This window comes from Chiloscyllium punctatum, chromosome 1, assembly GCF_047496795.1.
Source record: "Chiloscyllium punctatum isolate Juve2018m chromosome 1, sChiPun1.3, whole genome shotgun sequence".
NCBI classification, from domain to species: domain Eukaryota; kingdom Metazoa; phylum Chordata; class Chondrichthyes; order Orectolobiformes; family Hemiscylliidae; genus Chiloscyllium; species Chiloscyllium punctatum.
The window spans coordinates 128,007,381-128,028,107 of NC_092739.1; the positions used below are offsets into that span (position 1 = coordinate 128,007,381).

The 20,727-nt window shown below is 40.3% G+C and overlaps 1 protein-coding gene across 5 annotated transcripts in view; it reads right to left on the bottom strand.

Moving 5' to 3' along the window:
• The window catches only part of wdr7 (WD repeat domain 7), a 657,873-nt gene that overhangs the window by 605,950 nt on the left and 31,196 nt on the right, over window positions 1-20,727 (bottom strand). For all 5 annotated transcript variants that reach the window (XM_072573923.1, XM_072573951.1, XM_072573942.1 and 2 more), the window contains 3 exons: window positions 14,508-14,679; window positions 7,617-7,723; window positions 3,604-3,682 (listed from right to left, as the gene is read on the bottom strand). In XM_072573923.1, coding sequence (XP_072430024.1) covers window positions 3,604-3,682; window positions 7,617-7,723; window positions 14,508-14,666 — 345 coding nt within the window. In that variant the 5' untranslated portion in view covers window positions 14,667-14,679. The remainder of the gene's footprint in view (window positions 1-3,603; window positions 3,683-7,616; window positions 7,724-14,507; window positions 14,680-20,727) is intronic.

The following is a 20,727-nucleotide window of genomic DNA, read 5'->3' on the forward strand; positions in this document are numbered from 1 at the left end:
CCATCATCCCTTTATACTTCTAACAAAAATCAATTGATCACAGTCTTGAAACAAAATTGAACTGTTGGAGTATATACATTATGATTGGGAAGAAAGTTTCATTTTTCTGCAGCACAACAGTAGTGAAATTTTATTCCTGGATTTAAAAAATTCTCATTAAATTCAAATCCTTCATAGCTGTGCCACACATTGTTTTCATTTGTGCGCAAGGCATGGGCATCACTGTCTGGTCCAGCATTCATTGATAATGCCTAATGACCTTTAAGACAGTGGTTGAGCAGCAGTCGAGAATTGAAAGCGAGTCTCTGTCACGAAACTATCAATTTTTGTAAAGACATTTCTGGCTTCCTAATGCCTAATGATCTGGCCTACATATAACTTCAGATCCACAGCAATGAGATTGACTGTCAATCCCTCCCTGAAATTGCCCAGCAAGTCACTCAGCCCAAGGGCAATTAGGGATGAGCATCAAATCCTGGTCTTGGCAGCAACATGCACATCCCGTAAATGAAAATCATCCACTTCAATATACCTAGACCAGATTTCCCATACAGTCAACCTCGTCAATCTCTGATTTGAGTTTATCTGCATTCTACCACACAAAGGACTAATAGTCTCCTTCTGTGCCAGAATGAATGTACAATTCCAAGTAGTCTTGCACATCACTCCTGCTTGTTTAAATGCATGTGCAAAATTCTGTGCAAACCAGCATTTCTTTTTGAAATTTTGAAAAGTGTGGCATTGGAAAAGCACAGCAGGTCAGGCAGCATCTGAGGAGCAAGCTCAGCTTCCACTCCCACTAATCTCCCAATACAGCGCATTATCCTCTGCCATTTCTGCCACCTACAATCAGACCCCAACACCAGGGATATTTCCCTTTCTACCCGCTTCTACATTCTGCAGAGACCACTCACTCTGTGACTCCCTCTTTGGTTCATTCCCCCCACCAACCCACCCTCCACACCCAGCATGTTCCCTTGCCACCACAAGGAGGTGTAAAACTTGCGCCCTCTCCCCCTCACCTCCATCCAAAGCCCCACAGGATCTTTTCAAATTCGGCAGAGGTTTTCCTGCACATCCACCCACCTCATCTACTGTGTCCAATGTTCTCAGTGTGGTCTCCTCTACATCAGGGACACAGAACGCCAACTCGTGAAGCATTTCAGTAAACATCTCTGGAACACATGCACCAAACAACCACACTGCCCTGTGGCCAACTACTTCAGCTCCTCCTCCCACCCCACAAAAGGTCAAGCAAGCCCTGGGCTTCTTCCACCTCCAATCCAAGCCACCTGACGATTGGAGGATGAACGCCTCATCTTCCACCTTGGACCCTTCAACCACATAGTATCAACATCAACTTCACTAATTTCCCAATCTCCCTTCCCCAACCCTCCAACCTGGCACCGCCTTCTTGACCTGTCCTACCTGTCCATCTTCCTTCCTACCTATCCGCTCCCCCCCTCCCCACCAACCTATCACCATCACCTTCACCTGCATCTACCTATTGCCTTCACAGCTTACCTTAGCCCCCCAGCCACACACCCCCATTTATCTCTCAGCCCCCTTCTCCCCCACCCCCAACTCATTCCTGATGCCCGAAACATTGATTCTCCTGCTCCTTCAATGCTGCCTGACCTGCTGTGCTTTTCCAGCACCACATTTTTCCACTGTGACTCTCCAGTCCTCACTTTCTCCTAGTATTTTTTTTAATGTTAACAATTTAAAATTTCAAAAAGATTGCAGGATTTACATTCTCAATATTCGTAATATTCTTAAGGGAATCAAGTGCACAGACTAGGTCTTAAAATGCATAAAGGTGGATAAATCCCTTGGGTCTGACCAAGTGCTTCCCAGAACTTTGTGACAAACTAGGGAGGAGGCTGCTGGGCCCCTTGCTGAGATATCTTTATCATGACTGCCACAGATGAAGTGCCGGAAGAATGGAGGTCAGCTAATGTGGTGCCATTGTTTAAGAAAGGCTGTAAAGAAAAGTCAAGTAATTATAGACCAGTGAGCCTTACTTCAGTGGTGGCTAAATTGTTGGAGGGGACTCAGAGATAAGATTTACATGCATTTGGAAAAACAAGGACTGATAAGGGATAGCAAACATGTCTTTGCGCGTGGGAAATCATGTCTCACTAATCTGATTGAGTTTTTGAAGTGTTGACAAAGCTGAATAATGAAGGCAAAGCATTCAACAAGGTTGTGCATGGTAGACTAGTTATTAAGATTGTATCACATAGGATCCAGGGGAACTGGCCAATTGGATACAAAACAGGCTTGAAGGTAGGAGACAGAGGGTGGAGTTACAGAGCTGCTTTTCAGACAGGAGGTTTGTGACCAGTTGTGCGTTGCAAGGATCGCTGATGGGTCCAATATTTTTCGGCATTTATATTAATAATTTGAAAGAGAACATAGGAGGTATGGCGAGTAAACTTGCAGATGACACCAAAATAGGTGGTGTAGTGGACAGAGAAGATGATTATCTCAGAGTACAACAGGACCGTGGGACCTTAATCAGATGGACCAATGGGCCTCAGAAGAAGTTTAATTTAGAAAAATGAGAGGGTTTGCATTTTGGTAAGGGCAGGATTTATACAGTTAATGGTAGGGCGTTCAAGAGTGCTGCCAAACAAGACACCTGGGGATGGAGGTGCATAGTTCCTTGGAAGTAGTATCACAGGTAAACCTGGTGGTGAAGGCAGTTTTTGTCATGCTTGGCGTCATTGGTCAGAACATTGAGCACAGGAGTTCGGATGTCATGTTGTGGTTGTAGAGGATATTGGTGAGGCCACTTTTGGAATACTGCGTACAATTCTGGTTGCCCCTCTGTATGATGATGTTCCATCGGAGAAGGTGCATTAAAAAAAATTTACAAGCAGGTTGCTAGGATTGGAGGGTTCGAGCTATAGGGAACGGCCAAATAGGCTGGGGCTTTTTTTCCCTGGATTATTGGAGACTGAGGGCTGACCTTATAGAGGTTTACAAAATCACGAGGGGCATGGATAGGGTGAATAGCCAAGGTCCTTTTTTCCTCCAAAGGATGGGGTAGTCCAAACCTAGAGGGCAGACATTTAAGATGAGAAGGTAAAGATTTAAAAAGGACCCAAGGGATAATTTTTTCATACAGAAGGTGGCATGTGCATGGTATGAGCTGCCAGAGGAGCTGGTGGAGGCGCATACAATTACAACATTTTAAAAGGTATCTGGATGGGTATCAGAATAGGAAGGATTTAGAGGGATATGGGCCAAATGCTGGGATGGGATTAGATTAGATTAGATTAGATTGGGATGTCTGGTCAACGCGGATGAGTTGAACCAAAGGGTCTGTTTCCATGCTGTACGACTCTATGAATGACACTAAAATTATATTCATGCTATTAAACCTTTGTACAGGAGACATTGCTCCTGAACGATTTATGCCATTTACACCCCCAAATCACACAATACCTGAATTTAAAGCAATGTAATTAATTTTACATTGAGGGAGCAGATTATGTTTCATTGCAACATAAAACATATAAATAAGAGACAACTACTTCACATTCAAGACATTTTCAAAACAGGTTTATTGGGATCCGTCAATATCATTATACTCACTTGAATGCCAGTATGAGTGCATGCCAGTTTAGTAAATTCGATGCATCGTCCATCATTCACATCCCAAAGACACATTTCTCTGCAAGAAATTTTTTTTTATATGAGCAATATGTTTAGATGTGGTACATTTAATTATAAAGGACTTGTGGAATGCAGAACATACACCAACAGGGAAAAGTCGTAGTTAATTATTTTAGTTTCTAAGATAAAACCATGCATGGAAACCTTGAATGTATATGCAGGCATTAAGGTGATTTGACCAAGATATATATATGATGATGAAGCCATTAGATAGTCTTCATATAGTCAATCATTTCAACTGAATTGATTTAGAAAGGCCTGAGGTTTACACTCCGAAAATAGGTATAGGCAGAATTAGTCTGATTGTTCTTCTCCACCTACCTCTCACAGAAAATATTGAAGTTTTGTCATAAAAGTGCGAGGGGGAGGAGCTGGAGTCAGGCATTCCTCCCCTTAAGTTGCTCTACTATTCCATAGATCATGACTGATCTGCCTCCGGCCTCAATTCCTCTTTCGTGCAGCACAGTCATCAAAGGGACAATATTTTAAAAACTAATGTACCTCCTCTTTAAATACTTTCAGTGATCTCACCTCCACTCACTGCTCTCAGAGAAGAAATTCCGTTGCATATCTGCTTTAAATGAGTGTCCTGTTATGTAACTACATCTGCCCAGTTTAAGACTCCCAATTAGTGAAAACATCTTCTCAACATCTACCTCGTTAAGCTCCATCAAAAGTGATTTCCCTTTCACAAAGCTATGCTAACTCTATTTGATTGCATTTAGCTTTTCTAAACATCCTGCTATTTCCTCCTTAGCATTTTCTTGTTTGCTTCATTAAGTTCGTTGCTCATTCTAGACTCTAGTGAACAAAAGCCTTATCTGTTTTGGCATTCTTGATAAATCAATTCCATCATCCCAAAAATCAGCCTAATGATTCAATTTTCAACTGCTTCCAATGCCAGGATGTATTTTCTTGAATACCAGCACCAAAACCTTACACTGTCCTCTACTTGTGATCTCACTGACACCTTGTGCAGTTGTAACAAGACTTTCCCATTTTTAAACTCCAACCCTGTAACAATAAAAGGCCAAAATTTCATTTCCGTTCTTCATTATTTGCTGCACCTGCATGCTAATGTTCATATTTCATGCACAATAATACCCAGATCCCTTTGTGGTGTACACTTTTAAGAATCTCTCTCCTTGCTAGTGATTCTTTCCAAAGTGCGTGAGCTCATACTTTATGACATTAAACTCCATCCACCAAGTTTCTGCCCAGTCAACCTGTCTATATTCCTTGTAGATTCTTTATGTCCTCATCACGGCTTGCCCAACCACCTGCAGCTTATCAAACTTGGAGACATTACACTCTACCCCTTCTCCTCTAAATCCCTAATATACATGGAAAATAATTGAAGCCCTAGGACTGATCCTTGTTTTAGTCCACCAGTTCGGTCTTTTAATCCAACAAAAACCTATTAATCTTGACTCTATCTTCTGTATGTTAATCAATCCTCAATCTATGCTAATATTCCCAATAGTGAGAGCTCCCATCCAATGTAACATCCTTTTATGAGGCACTCTACACAATGGCTTCTGGAAGTCCAAATGCACTACATAACCCAGCTCCCTTTTACATATATCGATTGCTACACCCTCAAAGAATGTCAGCAAATTTGTCAAAAGTGATTTCCCTTTCACAAAGCTATGCTAACTCTATTTGATTGAATTTAGCTTTTCTAAACATCCTGCTATTTCCTCCTTAGCATTTTCTCAACAACAGATTATCTTAAATTAGTTCCATCTGCCTGCATATGGTCCGTATCCCTCTATTCCCTGCCCACTCATGTATCTATCTAAATGTCTCTCAAATGTTGCTCCGGTCCTCTCCTGGCAGCGCATTCCAGGTACCCACCATCCTCTGTGTAAAAAAAACTTGCCCCTTGCATTTCCTTGAACCTTTCCACACCTCACCTTAAACCTATGTCCATTAATAATTGACATTACTAATTTGCCATCCTGGCAAAAAGACAACTACAACTATCCACCCTATCGATGCCTCTCATAATTTTATACATTTTTAAATCAGGTTGTCCCTCAACCTTCAATGCTCTTGTTTATCTAACCTCTCTTTCTAGCTGATACACTTCAATCCAGGCAACATCTCAGTAAATTTCTTTCACACCCTCTTCAAAGTGTCCACAATCTTCCGATAGTGAGGCAACCAGTACTCCACACAATACTCCAAATGTGACCTAATTAAAGTTTTACACAGCCTCAAAATGACTGATCAACTTTTATACTCAATGCTCCAACTGTTGAAGGCAAACATTCCTTACAACTTTGCGACCATCTTTTCCACCTGTGTCTCATTTTAGGGAACTATGGACTTCCACCCCAAAATCCTTCTGCAAATCAATGCTCGTAAGGTTCCTGCCATTATTTGTAAAACTTTTTTTGCATGTGACCTCCCAAAATGCATCCCCCCACACTTGTCTGGATTAAACTCCATATTAGATTAGATTAGATTAGATTACTTACAGTGTGGAAACAGGCCCTTCGGCCCAACAAGTCCACACCGCCCCGCCGAAGCGTAACCCACCCATACCCTTACATCTACATTTACCCCTTACCTAACACAATGGGCAATTTAGCATGGCCAATTCACCTGACCTGCACATCTTTGGACTGTGGGAGGAAACCGGAGCACCCGGAGGAAACCCACGCAGACACGGGGAGAACGTGCAAACTCCACACAGTCAGTCGCCTGAGGCGGGAATTGAACCCGGGTCTCAGGCGCTGTGAGGCAGCAGTGCTAACCACTGTGCCACCGTGCCGCCCATCTGTGATTTCTCCACCCAACTTTCTAACTGATCTAGATCCTGGTATATCCTTTGACAACCCTCCTCACTATCTACAATTCCACCAACTACTGTGTCGTCTGAAACTTATTAACCAGACTACCTAAAGTTTCATCCAAATTATTTATATATATTACAATTAACACAAGTCCCAGTCTCATGGAACACCACTGTCACATCCCTACAGTCAGAGAAGCACCCTCTGCTAATGACCAAGCCAATTCTGTATAAAAGTAAGAGACTTAGGTATCATTATTTAAAAACAAAACTGATATTTTCTGGTCTGAAACCTTGACAGTGTGAAAAATCTGGTTGCACAAGTTTCATCAGTTTGTTTGGAATCTTGAAAACTTCTATAGCACTATTTTTGATTCTCTTTTCTGAATCTTATTTAGTTCCTGAACACCAGAATTTTATTCGATATTCGCTCTACTCTCTCCAGGGCAAAAAAAAATCTTCAGCAATTAGAAAACCAGCTACATTTGAATAAAATCAACATTTTAAAAACGTGATTATAAATGTCAAAATGATATTGTCCCTAGTCCTTTCAGAATGCAAGTTTTGTCAATTAGCATGTTATCTTCTTGTATAACACTGAAAACATTGTTTTCCCATGCAAGATGGCACTGTACTGATAGGCTTTTGTTTTAAAATGAATGCATGGTGCTTATTTTAACAGAAGTTCATAAATCAACAGATTATTGAAGCTATCTTAACTGAACACTGTGGAGCCTTTTAAAATTAAATAAAAAATGACATTACTCTCATAATTTAAAGTGCACAAGTGTACTCATCCTAACAGCAGTTAACTAAATCTTTCAAGTTTCAAATTTACGAACTTTAAATTATCACAGAACCTGCACATATTTTCATTCAAAGCAAATCATTTTCCAGCACAATATAAACCAAAGGATCTTGAAAAATTTTAATAAAATGCATTCAGCTTTCTGTGTTTTCCTTACCCATTTTGATCTTCTAGTATTAAATGATTTTACTAATTGTCAACTATTATTGAATATGCTTACTAAAAATAACTAATGGATCAAAGACAGAATTTCATAAGGGAATTGTTATTATACAGAATGTATCACAAACATTACAGTTCCCATTTTTTTTTAACCTTACTCACCCACTTTCAGATGCACTGACGATGTATTGTTTATCACTGCTGGCACTAGCTTTAGAAAGACAAGTGATAGATGCGGTGTGGCCAAACAGCAAGGCCCGAGGAATGATCTAGTTATACATACAACGTAAAAGAAATGGTTTAGTGCATAATTTCTGCAACAGTCAATAAGTTGTTCTTTGTTATAGACATGTTTTGGGTATTTGTCAACTCCATTAACAGTCAATATGTTTGATGATAAAGTTCATAAAATGTAAACTAAGTAAAATAATTTAAATTAAACTTCTAACAAAGTTTAAGCTGTTTTTCCAAACTAAGAACTTTTACTTTCCATGAATTAAAATAACTTGGGCTTCATTATAAATGAACTCAAACAAATAACCTCTTTGCCACTCTTTCACCCTGTTCTTCAAATGCTATCTGAACCGCATTACTCTACTTTAAGAAAAACGTGACTTACAAAATTTCTAATATTTACATTACACTTCTGGTGTTTTTTTTTAAACTTACTTACAGTGTGGAAACAGGCCCTTCAGCCCAACAAGTCCACACCCAGACGCATTCCCCTACATCCACCACTTCACCTAACACTACGGGCAATTTAGCATGGCCAATTCACCTAAGCTGCACATTTTTGGACTGTGGGAGGAAACTGGAGCACCCAAAGGAAACCCACGCAGACACAGGGAGAACATGCAAACTCCATACAGTCAGTCGCCTGAGGCGGGAATTGAACCTGGGTCTCTAGCGCTGTGAGGCAGCACTGTGCCACCATGCCACCCATGTCTTTTACTTTTAAAAAGTAGTTTAATAAAACTATTTTAGTTAATTAGATAGAAACAACCTGGTCACTGTATTTCTAAGCTCAAAAAAAACAAAACAATGAAATTGACCTGATTGTTTACAAAATCATTTCATACTTAAAACAAGTCTCTACAAAATGAAAAAGAATGGAGGAAAATATCAGTGGGAGATGAGAAGAGACAGGGCAGAAGTAGAGAAAGGGAATAAAATAACAACATATGAACATTTTAAAAATGAGCAGGACTAGCCCATTCAGGTCTTTGGGCCCTTTCCATCAATCAGTGAGAGCCTGGTCGATCTCCTAGAGTCATAGAGTTATACAACTCGGAAACAGGACCTTCAGCCCAACTCATCCATGCCGAACAAATCTCCTAAACTGGACCAGTCCCATTTGCCTGCGTTTGGTCAATATCTCTCGAAACCTTTCTTATCCTTGTACCTGTCCAAATGTTGTACCTGTCCAAATGTACCAGCCTCTACCACTTCCTCTCTGGCAGCTCATTTCCTTATATGAAGCACCTTCTGTGTGAAAAAAGTTAACCACTCAGGTCCTTTTTAAATCTTTCCCCTCTTACCCGAATCCTTTGCCCTCTCGTTTTAGAGTCCCCTACCCTGGGGAAAAGATCTTGCTATTCACCTTATCTATTCCCCTTGTGATTTTATAAGCCTAATCAGGTCAGCCCTCAGCCTCCTACACACCAGGGAACAAATGTCTCAACCTATCCAGTCTCTCCTTATAATTCAAACAAAAGTATTTTTCAAACAGGAGTCAGGAGAACAAGTACAGCAATGAGCCAAACAAAGTAGGTCAATTATATCGGGCATAAATAGAAAGCAAGATGTCAGATTTATACCTGTTGGTTTCAATCAGTTTGGCATTAAGGAAATATTACGATAGAGAGTGAGTAGCTACTTGAAAAACATTTTTCTGCACAATCAATACTTGGATGTTTTCAATATTTAGATACCCATTAATCTCCATCTTATACATTCTTAATAACTAAGACTTTGCAGCACTCCCTCCCCACAAGAAGAAGAAAATTCCAAAGATTCACTACTCTCCAAGTGAAGAAATTCCTTCTCTTCACAGTACTAAATGGCCTGTCCTTATTCTGAGACTGTCTTTTTTGTTCTAGAAAGAACATGGAGACCTTGGAGAGGGTGCAAGTGAGGTTTACCAGGACGTTGCCTGGATAGGAGTGTATTAGTTATAAGGAAAGGTTGGACAAACTTGGATTTTTTTTTACTGCAGCATCAAAGCTGAGAGGAGACCTGAAAGAAAAATGTAAGATTTTAGAGACATGGATAGGGTTGATAGCCGCAGTCTTTTTCCCAAGGTGGAAATATCAAATATTAGAGGGCATAGGTTTAAGCTGAGAGGGGGCAAGTTCAAAGGAGATATGTGAGGCAGGGGAGAAGGCAGATTGAGTAAGAGGATGATGCGTGGGACAGAACTCAGACTGAAATGGTCAAGCATTAATTTCTGTGGCAAGTTCAGTTTCAATCTATAATACAAAGTAGAAGTGCACACAATACATTTAAGTCCGAGCGAGACCAATCCAGCGCAATACCGCTTTTGACTTGCTTACAATGGGGTGCCACATCACTGAATATTCTGCATCTGAGTGTTGGACTGAGTAACTGAATTTGAAGTTACTGCCTAGTTTTAATGTTCTCCTAGGTCTCAACTATATTGTGCCATTCCTTTCCAATCTCCAATTTAACATACAATAGCTGATAGAATTTTAACAGGTACCATCTCTTTGTAAGTCACAAAACATCAAGGCAGCTGTACTACTTGGAGAAGGTGATTTACACTATTGCCTTTCTTGCATAATACTAACTTTAAACAATTGAAAAGGCACAAACAAATTTCAAAAAGCCTTAGCCAAATTAACTTGACCAATATTTATTTTGATTTTTTCTTCAAAGAGTCTGTAAGCATGTTAGAAAGAAGAATGTGTTGGGGTTGCACACTGATTACACAATATATTAAACTCATTAGTACAATAAAATAAAACAAAGATCGATGGATCCTGGAAATTTGAAACAAAAATAGACATAGCTGGAGAAATTCAGTAGGTCTGGCAGCACATGCAGACTTAAAGCAGAACTAACATTTCAGGTCCAGTGACCCTTTCTCAGAACTCCTTAATCGTTAGGAAAGGGTGGGAGACATGCTGATGAGCAGTGTGTGTGTGCATCATGGAGGTGAGAAGTACACAACAGTGGATATGGATTTGAGGGAAGGAAAGTCAGCTTGGGATAAAGGGAGAAGGAAAAGCTCATAGGGATCATCCATAGGTGAAAATGAGTTGGCTGTGCAATCCAAGTCATGACATGTCATTACTCCCATTACTTTGTAAACTGTATCAAGTTTATCGGGGAGGGAAAAGAACATTCGGGCAAACAGATGGATTAAGAGTAAGAATAAGGCCACTTAGGTCCTCCAGCCTGCTCCATCATTCAGTAAAATCATGCCTGATCTGATTACACAACATTCCTACCTCCCGCTATTAACCTCTCATTTAAAGTAGGCAGCGCTAACAACAGCTAGATAATGAGGGAAATTGTCTTTTCCAACTTCATACTGCATCAATTTAAAAAATAGACTTTTAATACCATTTAATTATTTCATCCATCATTTGCTAACTGGGAAAGGGAAAATGCTAATAATTTAACTCAAGATTGCTATTCTTTTACTTTGCATCAGTATTTACTGTGGAAAAGGACATGGAAGATATAGAATGTAGGGAAATAGATGGTGACATTTTGAAAAATATCCAGATTACAGAGGAGGAAGTGCTGGATGTCTTGAAACGCCATAAAAGTAGATAAATCCTAGAACTCTGTGGGAAGCCAGAGAAGCAATGGCTGGGCCTCTTGCCGAGATATTTATACATCAATAGTCACTGGTGAGGTGCCGGAAGACTGGAGGTTTGCTAACGTGGTGCCACTGTTTAAGGAAAGTGGTATGGACAAGCCAGGGAACTACAGACCAGTGAGCGTGACGTCAGTGGTGGGCAAGTTGTTGGAGGGAATCCGGAGGGACAGGATGTACATGTATTTGGAAAGGCAAGGACTGATTCGGGATAGTCAACATGGCTTTGTGCGTGGGAAATCATGTCTCACAAACTTGATTGAGTTTTTTGAAGAAGTAACAACAAAAACTGATGAGGGCACAGCAGTAGACATTATCTATATGGACTTCAGTAGGGCATTTGACTAGGTTCCCATGGGAGATTCATTAGCAAAATTAGATCGCTTGGAATACAGGGAGAACTAGCCTTTTGGATACAGAACAGGCTCAAAGTTAGAAGACAGGGTGGTGGTGGAGAGTTGTCTTTCAAACTGGAGGCCTGTGACCTATGGAGTGCCACAAGGATCAGTGCTGGGTCCACTACTCTTCATCATTTGTATAAATGATTTGGATGTGAGCATCAGAGATACAGTTAGTAAATTTGCAGATGACAATCAAATTGGAGGTGTAGTGGACAGCGAAGAAGTTTACCTCAGATTACAACGGGATCTTAACCAGATGGGACAATGGGCTGAGAAGTGGCAGATGGAGGTTAATTCAGATAAATGTGAGGTGCTGCATTTTGGAAAAGCAAATCTTAGCAGGACTTATACACTTAATGGTAAGGTCCTAGGGAGTGTTGCTGAACAAAGAGACCTTGGAGTGCAGGTTCATAGCTCCTTGAAAGTGGAGTCGCAGGTAGATAGGATAGTGAAGGCGGTGTTTAGATTAGATTAGATTGGTATGCTTTCCATTATTGGTCAGAGTATTGAGTATAGGAATTGGGAGGTCATGTTGTGGCTGTACAAGACATGGGTAAGCCCACTGTTGGAATATTGAATGCAATTCTGGTCTCCTTCCTATCGGAAGGATGTTGTAAAACTTGAACGGGTTCAGAAAAGACTGACAAGGATGTTGCCAGGGTTGGAGGATTTGAGGTCTTGGGAGAGGTTGAATAGGCTGTGGCTGTTTTCCCTGGAGTGTCGGAGACTGAGGGGTGACCTTAGGGGTTTATAAAATCATGAGGGGTATGGATAGGATAAATAGACAAAGTCTTTTCCCTGGGATGGAGGAGTCCAGAACTAGGGGGCATATATTTAGGGTGAGAAGGGAAAGATAATAAAGAGATCTAAGGGGCAACTTTTTCACGCAGAAGGTAGTACGTGGATAGAATGAGCTGCCAGAGGAAGTGGTGGAGGCTGGTACAATTGCAACATTTAAAAGGTATTTGGATGGGTATATGAATAGGAAGGGTTTGGAGGGATATGGGCCAAGTGATGGCAGGTGGGACTAGATTGGGTTGGGATCTGGTCAGCTTGGACGAGTTGGAACGAAGAGTCTCGTTCTGTGCTGTACATCTCTATGACTCTATAATGTTTAATACCAAGACAATAAAGGGAGGACCAACTGTCAAAGAGAAACTGAAAGGCAGAAAGCTAGTTTATTTCTTAGCCGTAACGTTTTGAATTAATAGTTTAATTTTAAAAGCTGATTTAGGACAGAATTAAAAAGAAGAGTGTTGTGGAGGTGGAATTGCTGGTCTCATCACTGGGTAGAAAGGCAGAATCATAGAAACACGCTTAAAAATGAAGTGATTGACAGCAATACAACAAAGATACAATACTGAGCACTTAAAGAGGACCATATTTTAGCTGACCATCAGCACTTCAAACACAAGAATGGTACTTTTTTATTAAATCCATTAGTAAGCCATCACAGAAAAAGAGAAAACAAAGACAATACAGAGAAAAGTAGATAGAAAAGTAACAGGGGCTACATGTAGCCAAGGTCGTAATGGAAGACCAAAAAAAAAGACAGAAACAACAGGCTATCAGAAGGAAATATCAGCATGAAGGCATCACAACAGTCAGTTGAAGTTACTGATTGCCATTTGTAGGATTGTCACAGAAAATCCTGTGTGCTTAAATTAGGTTTATTTAAAATTAACTTTCTGGATTAGTGGTGCTGGAAGAGCACAGCAGTTCAGGCAGCATCTGAGGAGCAGTAAAATCGACGTTTTGGGCAAAAGCCCTTCATCAGGAATAACAGCACAGAGCCTGAAGGGTGGAGTGATAAGCTCGGGGAGGGTGGGAGTGGGGAGAAAGTAGCATAGAGTACAATAGGTGAGTGGGGGAGGGGATGAAGGTGATAGGTCAGGGAGGAGGGTGGAGTGGATAGGTGGAAAAGGTAGGCAAGTAGGACAAGTCATGGGGACAGTACTGAGCTGGAAGGGTGGGGAAGGGGAAATGAGGAAACTGTTGAAGTCCACATTGATGCCCTGGGGTTGAAGTGTTCCGAGGCGGAAGATGAGGTGTTCTTCCTCCAGGTGTCTAGTGGTGAGGGAAGGGCGGTGAAGGAAGCCCAGGACCTCCATGTCCTCGGCGGAGTGGTAGGGGGAGTTGAAATGTTGGGCCACACGGCGGTGTAGTTGACTGGTGCGGGTGTCTCGGAGATGTTCCCTAAAGTGCTCTGCTAGGAGGCGTCCCATCTCCCCATGTAGAGGAGACTGCATTGGGTGCAACAGATACAATAAATGATATTGGTGGATGCGCAGGTAAAACTTTGATGGATGTGGAAGGCTCCTTTAGGGCCTTTCATGGAGGTGAGGGAGGTGGTGTGGGTGCAGGTTTTGCAATTCCTGCGGTGGCAGGGGAAGGTGCCAGGATTGGAGGGTGGGTTATGGGGGGGGGGGGGGGGCGGTGGTGGTGCGTGGACCTGACCAGATAGTCACGGAGGGAACGGTCTTTGCGGAAGGCAGAAAGGGGTGGGGAGGGAAATATATCCCTGGTGGTGCGGTCTTTTTGGAGTGGCGGAAATGTTGGCGGATGATCGGTTTATGCGAAGGTTGGTAGGGTGGAAGGTGAGCACCAGGGATGTTCCGTCCTTGATACGGTTGGAAGGGTGGGGTCTGAGGGCAGAGGTGCAGGTTGTGGACGAGATGCATTGGAGGGCTTAAATTAACTGCTAAACATAAAGATAAATTCTTGTATAGGCTTGGTGATCCAAAGACATCATCCTTGTAATATAACATTCTTAACAAAAAACAAAACTTTGCACTATTAAGAACTGACCTCCAATTTTGAAGTTAGATCCCAAAGACAAATCTGTCCATCATGACATCCTGTAACAATGGTTTCCAAATCATCCATAACCAGTAATGTTGAAATACAATGTGTAGGAGCTTTGGGGCCCCACAGTACTATGGGCAACACAAGGCTATTTGCAGCCATTTTTGGTTTCGGCCTGTTTTAAAAACAAAATTTAAGAGGTGGGTAATAATAGTTAGATCAAAATGCAACAGCACAATTATTGCACACAATCACAACATCCTGCAATTGCTTCATTACTTACTAGAGACAAAAATACTGCACATGTTGAAATCCAAAGTAGACAGACAGGAGGCTGGAAGAACACAGCAAGCTAGGCAGCATCAGGAGGTGGAGCAGTCAACGTTTCAGGTACAACCCTTCTTCAGGACTTTATTTGAAATGCTGACTACATCACCTTCTGATGCTGCCTGGCTTGCTGTGTTCTTCAGACTCCTGCTTGCCTACTCCCCATTTATTAGAAGATTAGAGCATGCAGACATATGGTATGTTGTTTCAAAATTCATTCACAGGATATGGCTGTCACTGGCTAGGCCAGCATTAGTTGGCTACCCCTAGTTGCCCCTGAGAAGGTGGTAGTGACCTGCCTTTTTAAACAGCTGCAGTACATTTGCTGTAGATCAATATGCTGTTAGGAAGGGACCTTAAGGACTTTGACCCAGAAACAAATGAATGAATGAGACATATATTTCTAAGTCAGGGATGGTGAATGGCTTGGAGGAGAACTTGCAGGTGGGGGCTTTTTTCCCCCTCTGTGTATCTACTGCTTTAGTACTTCTAGATGGTAGTGACCATGTGTTTGGAAGGTGCCTTGTTGCTATTTACTTTGAAAGAAACAAGTACTTCTATTTTAAATCAATAGAAAATGTAAACCTATTCCAAACATTACATGAACACAAAAAAAAATGTATTGTTCTGTGTGGACACCATTTAGAGATGTTCAGTTTCTCCCAGTTCCTTTCTAGTTACAACTAGTAACAGAGTAACCACAAACTAAGAATGGTTTCAATTTCACTACCCTTTTTTTTGCTGTTGATTAGTGTTTGTGGTACACTTGCCAAAAACAAAATGCATGACTCCAAACCTACTCTTGGCTATTGTCTTGCAGTACACATGTCCTTTTCTTGAAATTTTCTCCCATGTGTCCAATCCCTAAATTAAGTGATTTCTCTTGCCCAAATGTCCTTACATCAGCACTTCTTAATTTTGCAACTTTTAATCTCCAATGATCCATTACTTTGAAAGTTTTGACGTAACCCAGTCTGCTTTCAACGCAATTACATGCGTGCATGAGGCAGAGGAGATGGGTGTGTATGTCTGTGCCTCACACCCTCACCTACACATGCTCTCCTGTCGCACCTGCCCTGACATCCTTGCCTGAACTTTAAGGTCCCATCTGTATCAGGAACAGATACTGTTGATCAATCGCTTTGCTGAATACGTCCATTCATACAGCAAATCTGAACTTGAGCTGTTTTCGGATTTTGGCATTCTCCACACAATTGCAATGAACAGAAGATATTTGTCAGCCTTCTAGACTCATGTTCAATACCAGCTACCAGCACTCAATCAAGGAATGGGAAACACAGGAAGTCACAAACAGACTTTTTGTGATAAAGTCCATTCATCGTATGGCAAGCTGTGAACTATGATGGTGAGAGTGGTCCATGAGAAACAATTTCAGGACAAGTCAAGATTCTGTACAGCCAACCCCCACTGTCAGGGGCTAAGTTAAAAACCCTTATAGAAGTGCAGAGTGACCCAATGCTATAAATTAGTCAGTAGCATATCCTCTGCATAACAAATGTCAGACTAACCATCTTAATTTCAGCAAATGAGGCAGCCATCATTTGGTTTCAAGAACTTTTATTTTGTGAATGCAAATCAAGTTCAATGACTATGCTTTTTCATATCAAAAGTATTGGCCAAGCATCTGTGATGACTGACAACTCCTCAGCAAACATCGCAAAAGGAAATCTTATTATCACATTCCAGTTTCTCAAACATGTTGAGCACATAATACTTATATTACAACATTACAACAGCAAATACACTCCACAAGGTAGTATATTAGCAGTGAAGTGCTTTGAGACATCCAATAGTTATAATACGTGCTTTTCAAAAGCAAATCCTTTGGTGCAGAACTTAACTTTTTAAAAACAAATTAATTTTTCCAAGAACAATCATAATTGGTTACATCTGCTGCAGAACTGAAAAATTCCTTATGGGTTTAATAAAATGCTATTGATGAAGAGTTTAAAAATGTAGAGTTTATTAGGTACAACAATTTCAAATAAGTATTTGCAGGCATCAGGATAATATTCAGAGAGCTGCCAGCCTCATCGCGCACATGCGGGACTCTAACTGCAGTGTTGATAATATAGTTCATCAAGTGTGTGCTGGAGGAACTGAGCAGATCAGGAAAGTCGTGTGGAGAGACAAACAGTTAATTTCTAGAGTGTGATCTCACTCTTGTTCAGAACTGAAAGGAGCTGGAAAACGCTGGCTTTTATTTTGTAGACAGAGAGGGAGTGAGAGCAAAGGGAACAGATAGCGAAGGTGCCCAGGTCTAAACTAGAGGGTAAAAGGTTAAAGGAGAGAGGGGAAAGATTTAAGAGGGAGCTATGGGGTAACTTTTTCTCACAAAGCTGGTACAATTATGACATTTAGAAGGTATTTGGATGGGTATATGAATAGGAAGGGATGAGAGAAATATGGGCCAAATGCTGGTGAAAAGGGACGAGATCAGATTGGGATGGCTGGTTGGTGCAGGTGAGTTGGAACGGTCTGCTTCCGTGCTTTATAACTCTTGACTTATTTCCTTAGATGTCTCACATGGCAATACACATCCTACACAACATTTAAACTTTAAAGATAAATTTTGATCCAACGGATGTTTGATTCCAACCAGGTGTTGTCTGCCGATGAATTCTCGAACAAATGCATTTTTAAGAGTGGTTTGATTGCATAGTTGTCAGTTACACACAGCAAAAGGTCACTCTTTACTGCCTTTTAAACAGATCGCCATCAACTAAGCTGAATCAAATCCAATAAATACTGTTCCAGTTAATTATCAAGCTTTATTTACAGTTTCAACCCACTTGCATGTAGAATATAACATTTCTTTTACTTTATTAGGACTTTTAATATGGTATTAGCTTGAAACAAAATCTGCAAAAACGTGCCAACCTCAACATGCACCATCTCAACAACTGTAAAGTTACAGCCCTTGGCATCACTGCTTAATGTGTTGCTGCAAATTTCCACTGTTCATATCATCTCTACATTCAGTTAATGATCTAGCTTTAGGCATGGAACATTTCACATCATCGCAGTTAAATAGAAAATCTAAGATCGGTACCAGCTAAAAGCATCCACAGCGAATACAAGTTAATTTGCTAAATATGAAAAAGAGAAATTATAATACATTAAAATTGAAGTCCATTGTGTGATAAATATTAATAGATGAACACTTGTCCAAATGTACTGTAGCCATCTCAGTACATAAATATAACGCAAATAACTATATACAGCGACAGTTTGTTTTATATATATTTAAATGTAAAAAACTCCCAGAAAGCATTATCTAAAATAGAATTGATACAAACACAGGGTAGTAGACTATGTGATCTTCAAATATTCAGCAAACAGGTAGATATTAACAAGTGAAAGGAAGACAACACGTATTATTGCTTGGAAGTAATAGTAGTAGAGGGGTTGGGAAGTCACGTTCCAGCGGTATAGCACATTGGTTAGGTCACTGATGAAACACTGCCTTCAATTCTAATCTCCCTGCTAAAGGAAAGATGTTGTGAAACTTGAAAGGGTTCAGAAAAGATTTACAAGGATGCTGCCAGGGTTGGAAGGTTTGAGCTACAGGGATAGGTGAATAGCTAAGGTTTTTCCCCCAGGTTGGGTGAGTCAAAACTAGAGGGCACAGGTTTAAGGTGAGAGGGGGAAGATTTCAGACGGACCTAAGGGGCAACATTTTCACAAACCAACAGTCACAAGCACCAACTTCTGCCAGACTGCAAGAATTTCAGGTATCATAGCTAAGGCTGGGTGATCAGAATTGGATACAATATTTTAGCGGAGTTTAAGATTTACTATAAATTCCTATGCATTTATTTACAAAGTGCAGGACCCTGTGCAAGTATGCTTTCAAGAAAATCAACTTGTCTTGAAACCTTCACATTTTCTTGTACACCAGATCAGATTGTATTGTTTCCGCACACATCCTAACAGACAAGCAAATACAAAGCACCTTTAATGGCATAACTTTATCAAGTGTCCTCCCTTGAGCTGTCACATTTTATTAAGGGCTCTATTAATTACACATACAAAACTCCTTCATTTTTACTTGGACTAGCTCTCCCTGATAAAGGTCCCATTTCAACTTGCGCCATTTAATTTATGATGTCTCTTTCCCTTTTCTCTTCCAAAACTTCAATTCTTTGCATTGAACTTTATCTGCCATAAGTATATTCAAGTCAACAGTCTGCCTTTGCCCTCTATAGTCAGCTACAGTCCTCTTCACGTTTTGTTATACTTAAACTATGTATCATTGGCAAACTTTGAAATTATGCCACCATGCCAAAGACCAGCTCAGCATATCAAAATATATACTTGGGCAATTAAATGGTGGCTTTGCCAACAACATCCACATTGCATATTGTTATTAAAAAGTCATTTACCCAAATATTGACACTTAGTACTGTCTTCTGTATAATAGCCAAATTTCTTATCCTTGCTACTTCTACCCAGTTAATCCCAGGGATTCCAATTTTGCTACTATTTATTAGACATGGCACTTTATCAAATCCAATTAACATCATTTAACAGTCACATTTTGTGTTCTCCAAGACTGGTTAAAGTTTTCCTTGACCAATAGAACTTCTGTTTCCTATAAAAATGCTATGTAGTAGAATTAACATGTAATTAGGTATTTTTTAATAAAAGAGCAAAGGCAAGTAACTTGCATTATTTCAGAATGCATTAATAGGTGTCCCAATCGTCCTGCTACAAAGTTAAAAATCACATAACAAAGGAGCAGTGCTCTGAGAGCTAGTACTTCCAAATAAACCTGTTGGACTATAACCTGGTGTTGTGTGCTTTTTAACTTTGTCCACCCCAGTCCAACATCAGCACCTCCACATCATCCTGCTACAGTCATGGGAAAACAAAGGAAAAATACTACTCCACTGATCCCTTGAAATATGAATTCTGCCACCCCTCATCAGTTTGACAACAATTTGCACTGTATACATAATGAGCGAAATGTTAACAGTACAGTATATAACATTTCACAAATAAGTAAAGATACTGATTTACCTTTCTGGAATTGCCCATTTCCCTTTGGCAGAAACAAAACGTCGAGATCTAACAAATACTTTCCTTATGTTCTTACAAGCAAAGTAATGCATGATAAAGCGATTTATTCACTGTTTTAGCGTGACAAGAACACATCCAAGCCTCACATTAATTAACTGAACAAAATAAACAATTTCAGGAACTGATCCATCTGCACAGCTCTGCATCAGGTAATCAATATTTATAGAGCTTTCAGTAGACAGGACATTACATGTTCAATGAGACATTATACTTTTGCAAACATGAAATGTACTGTACATTTTTGTGAAACGTACACAATAAAACTGAGTTGTGGAATATTGCAAACGTCTGACTTATGTGTTACTGGGAATATCATTTGTAGTTTGGGAATTAAAATGGGATAGTGCAATTCAAGAGCGTGGAAGTCTAATACACCTAAAAACATGGGCTAACATGACTTTAGGAAGTCAATAGCTAGTAAAGTAAGAAACAGCAGGTGGGCTTGCAGATATAGTATCTATGTTGCTAAAAGAAACTGAATATTTTTGAAACATCAACAAAGAGGAAAGGATGGTGAGGTAACATGTTGGTATGGATTGGAATAAGTTGATATGGATTGGATAGTGAGATCTTGAGTGGAAAAACAGAATCCACAGGGATGGAGGTAAGAAATAAAGACAAGACAACACTGACAGCAGTCGAAAGGTCTCCTAACAGTAGTTATATAGTGGGACACAGAATAAATCAGGAGATAATAAGAACATGGGAACAAAGGCAAAACAAAGTCAAAGGTGACTTTAATATTCATGTCAATTGGGATAATCAGATTGTCAGACGAAGTCAAGAAGAAGAA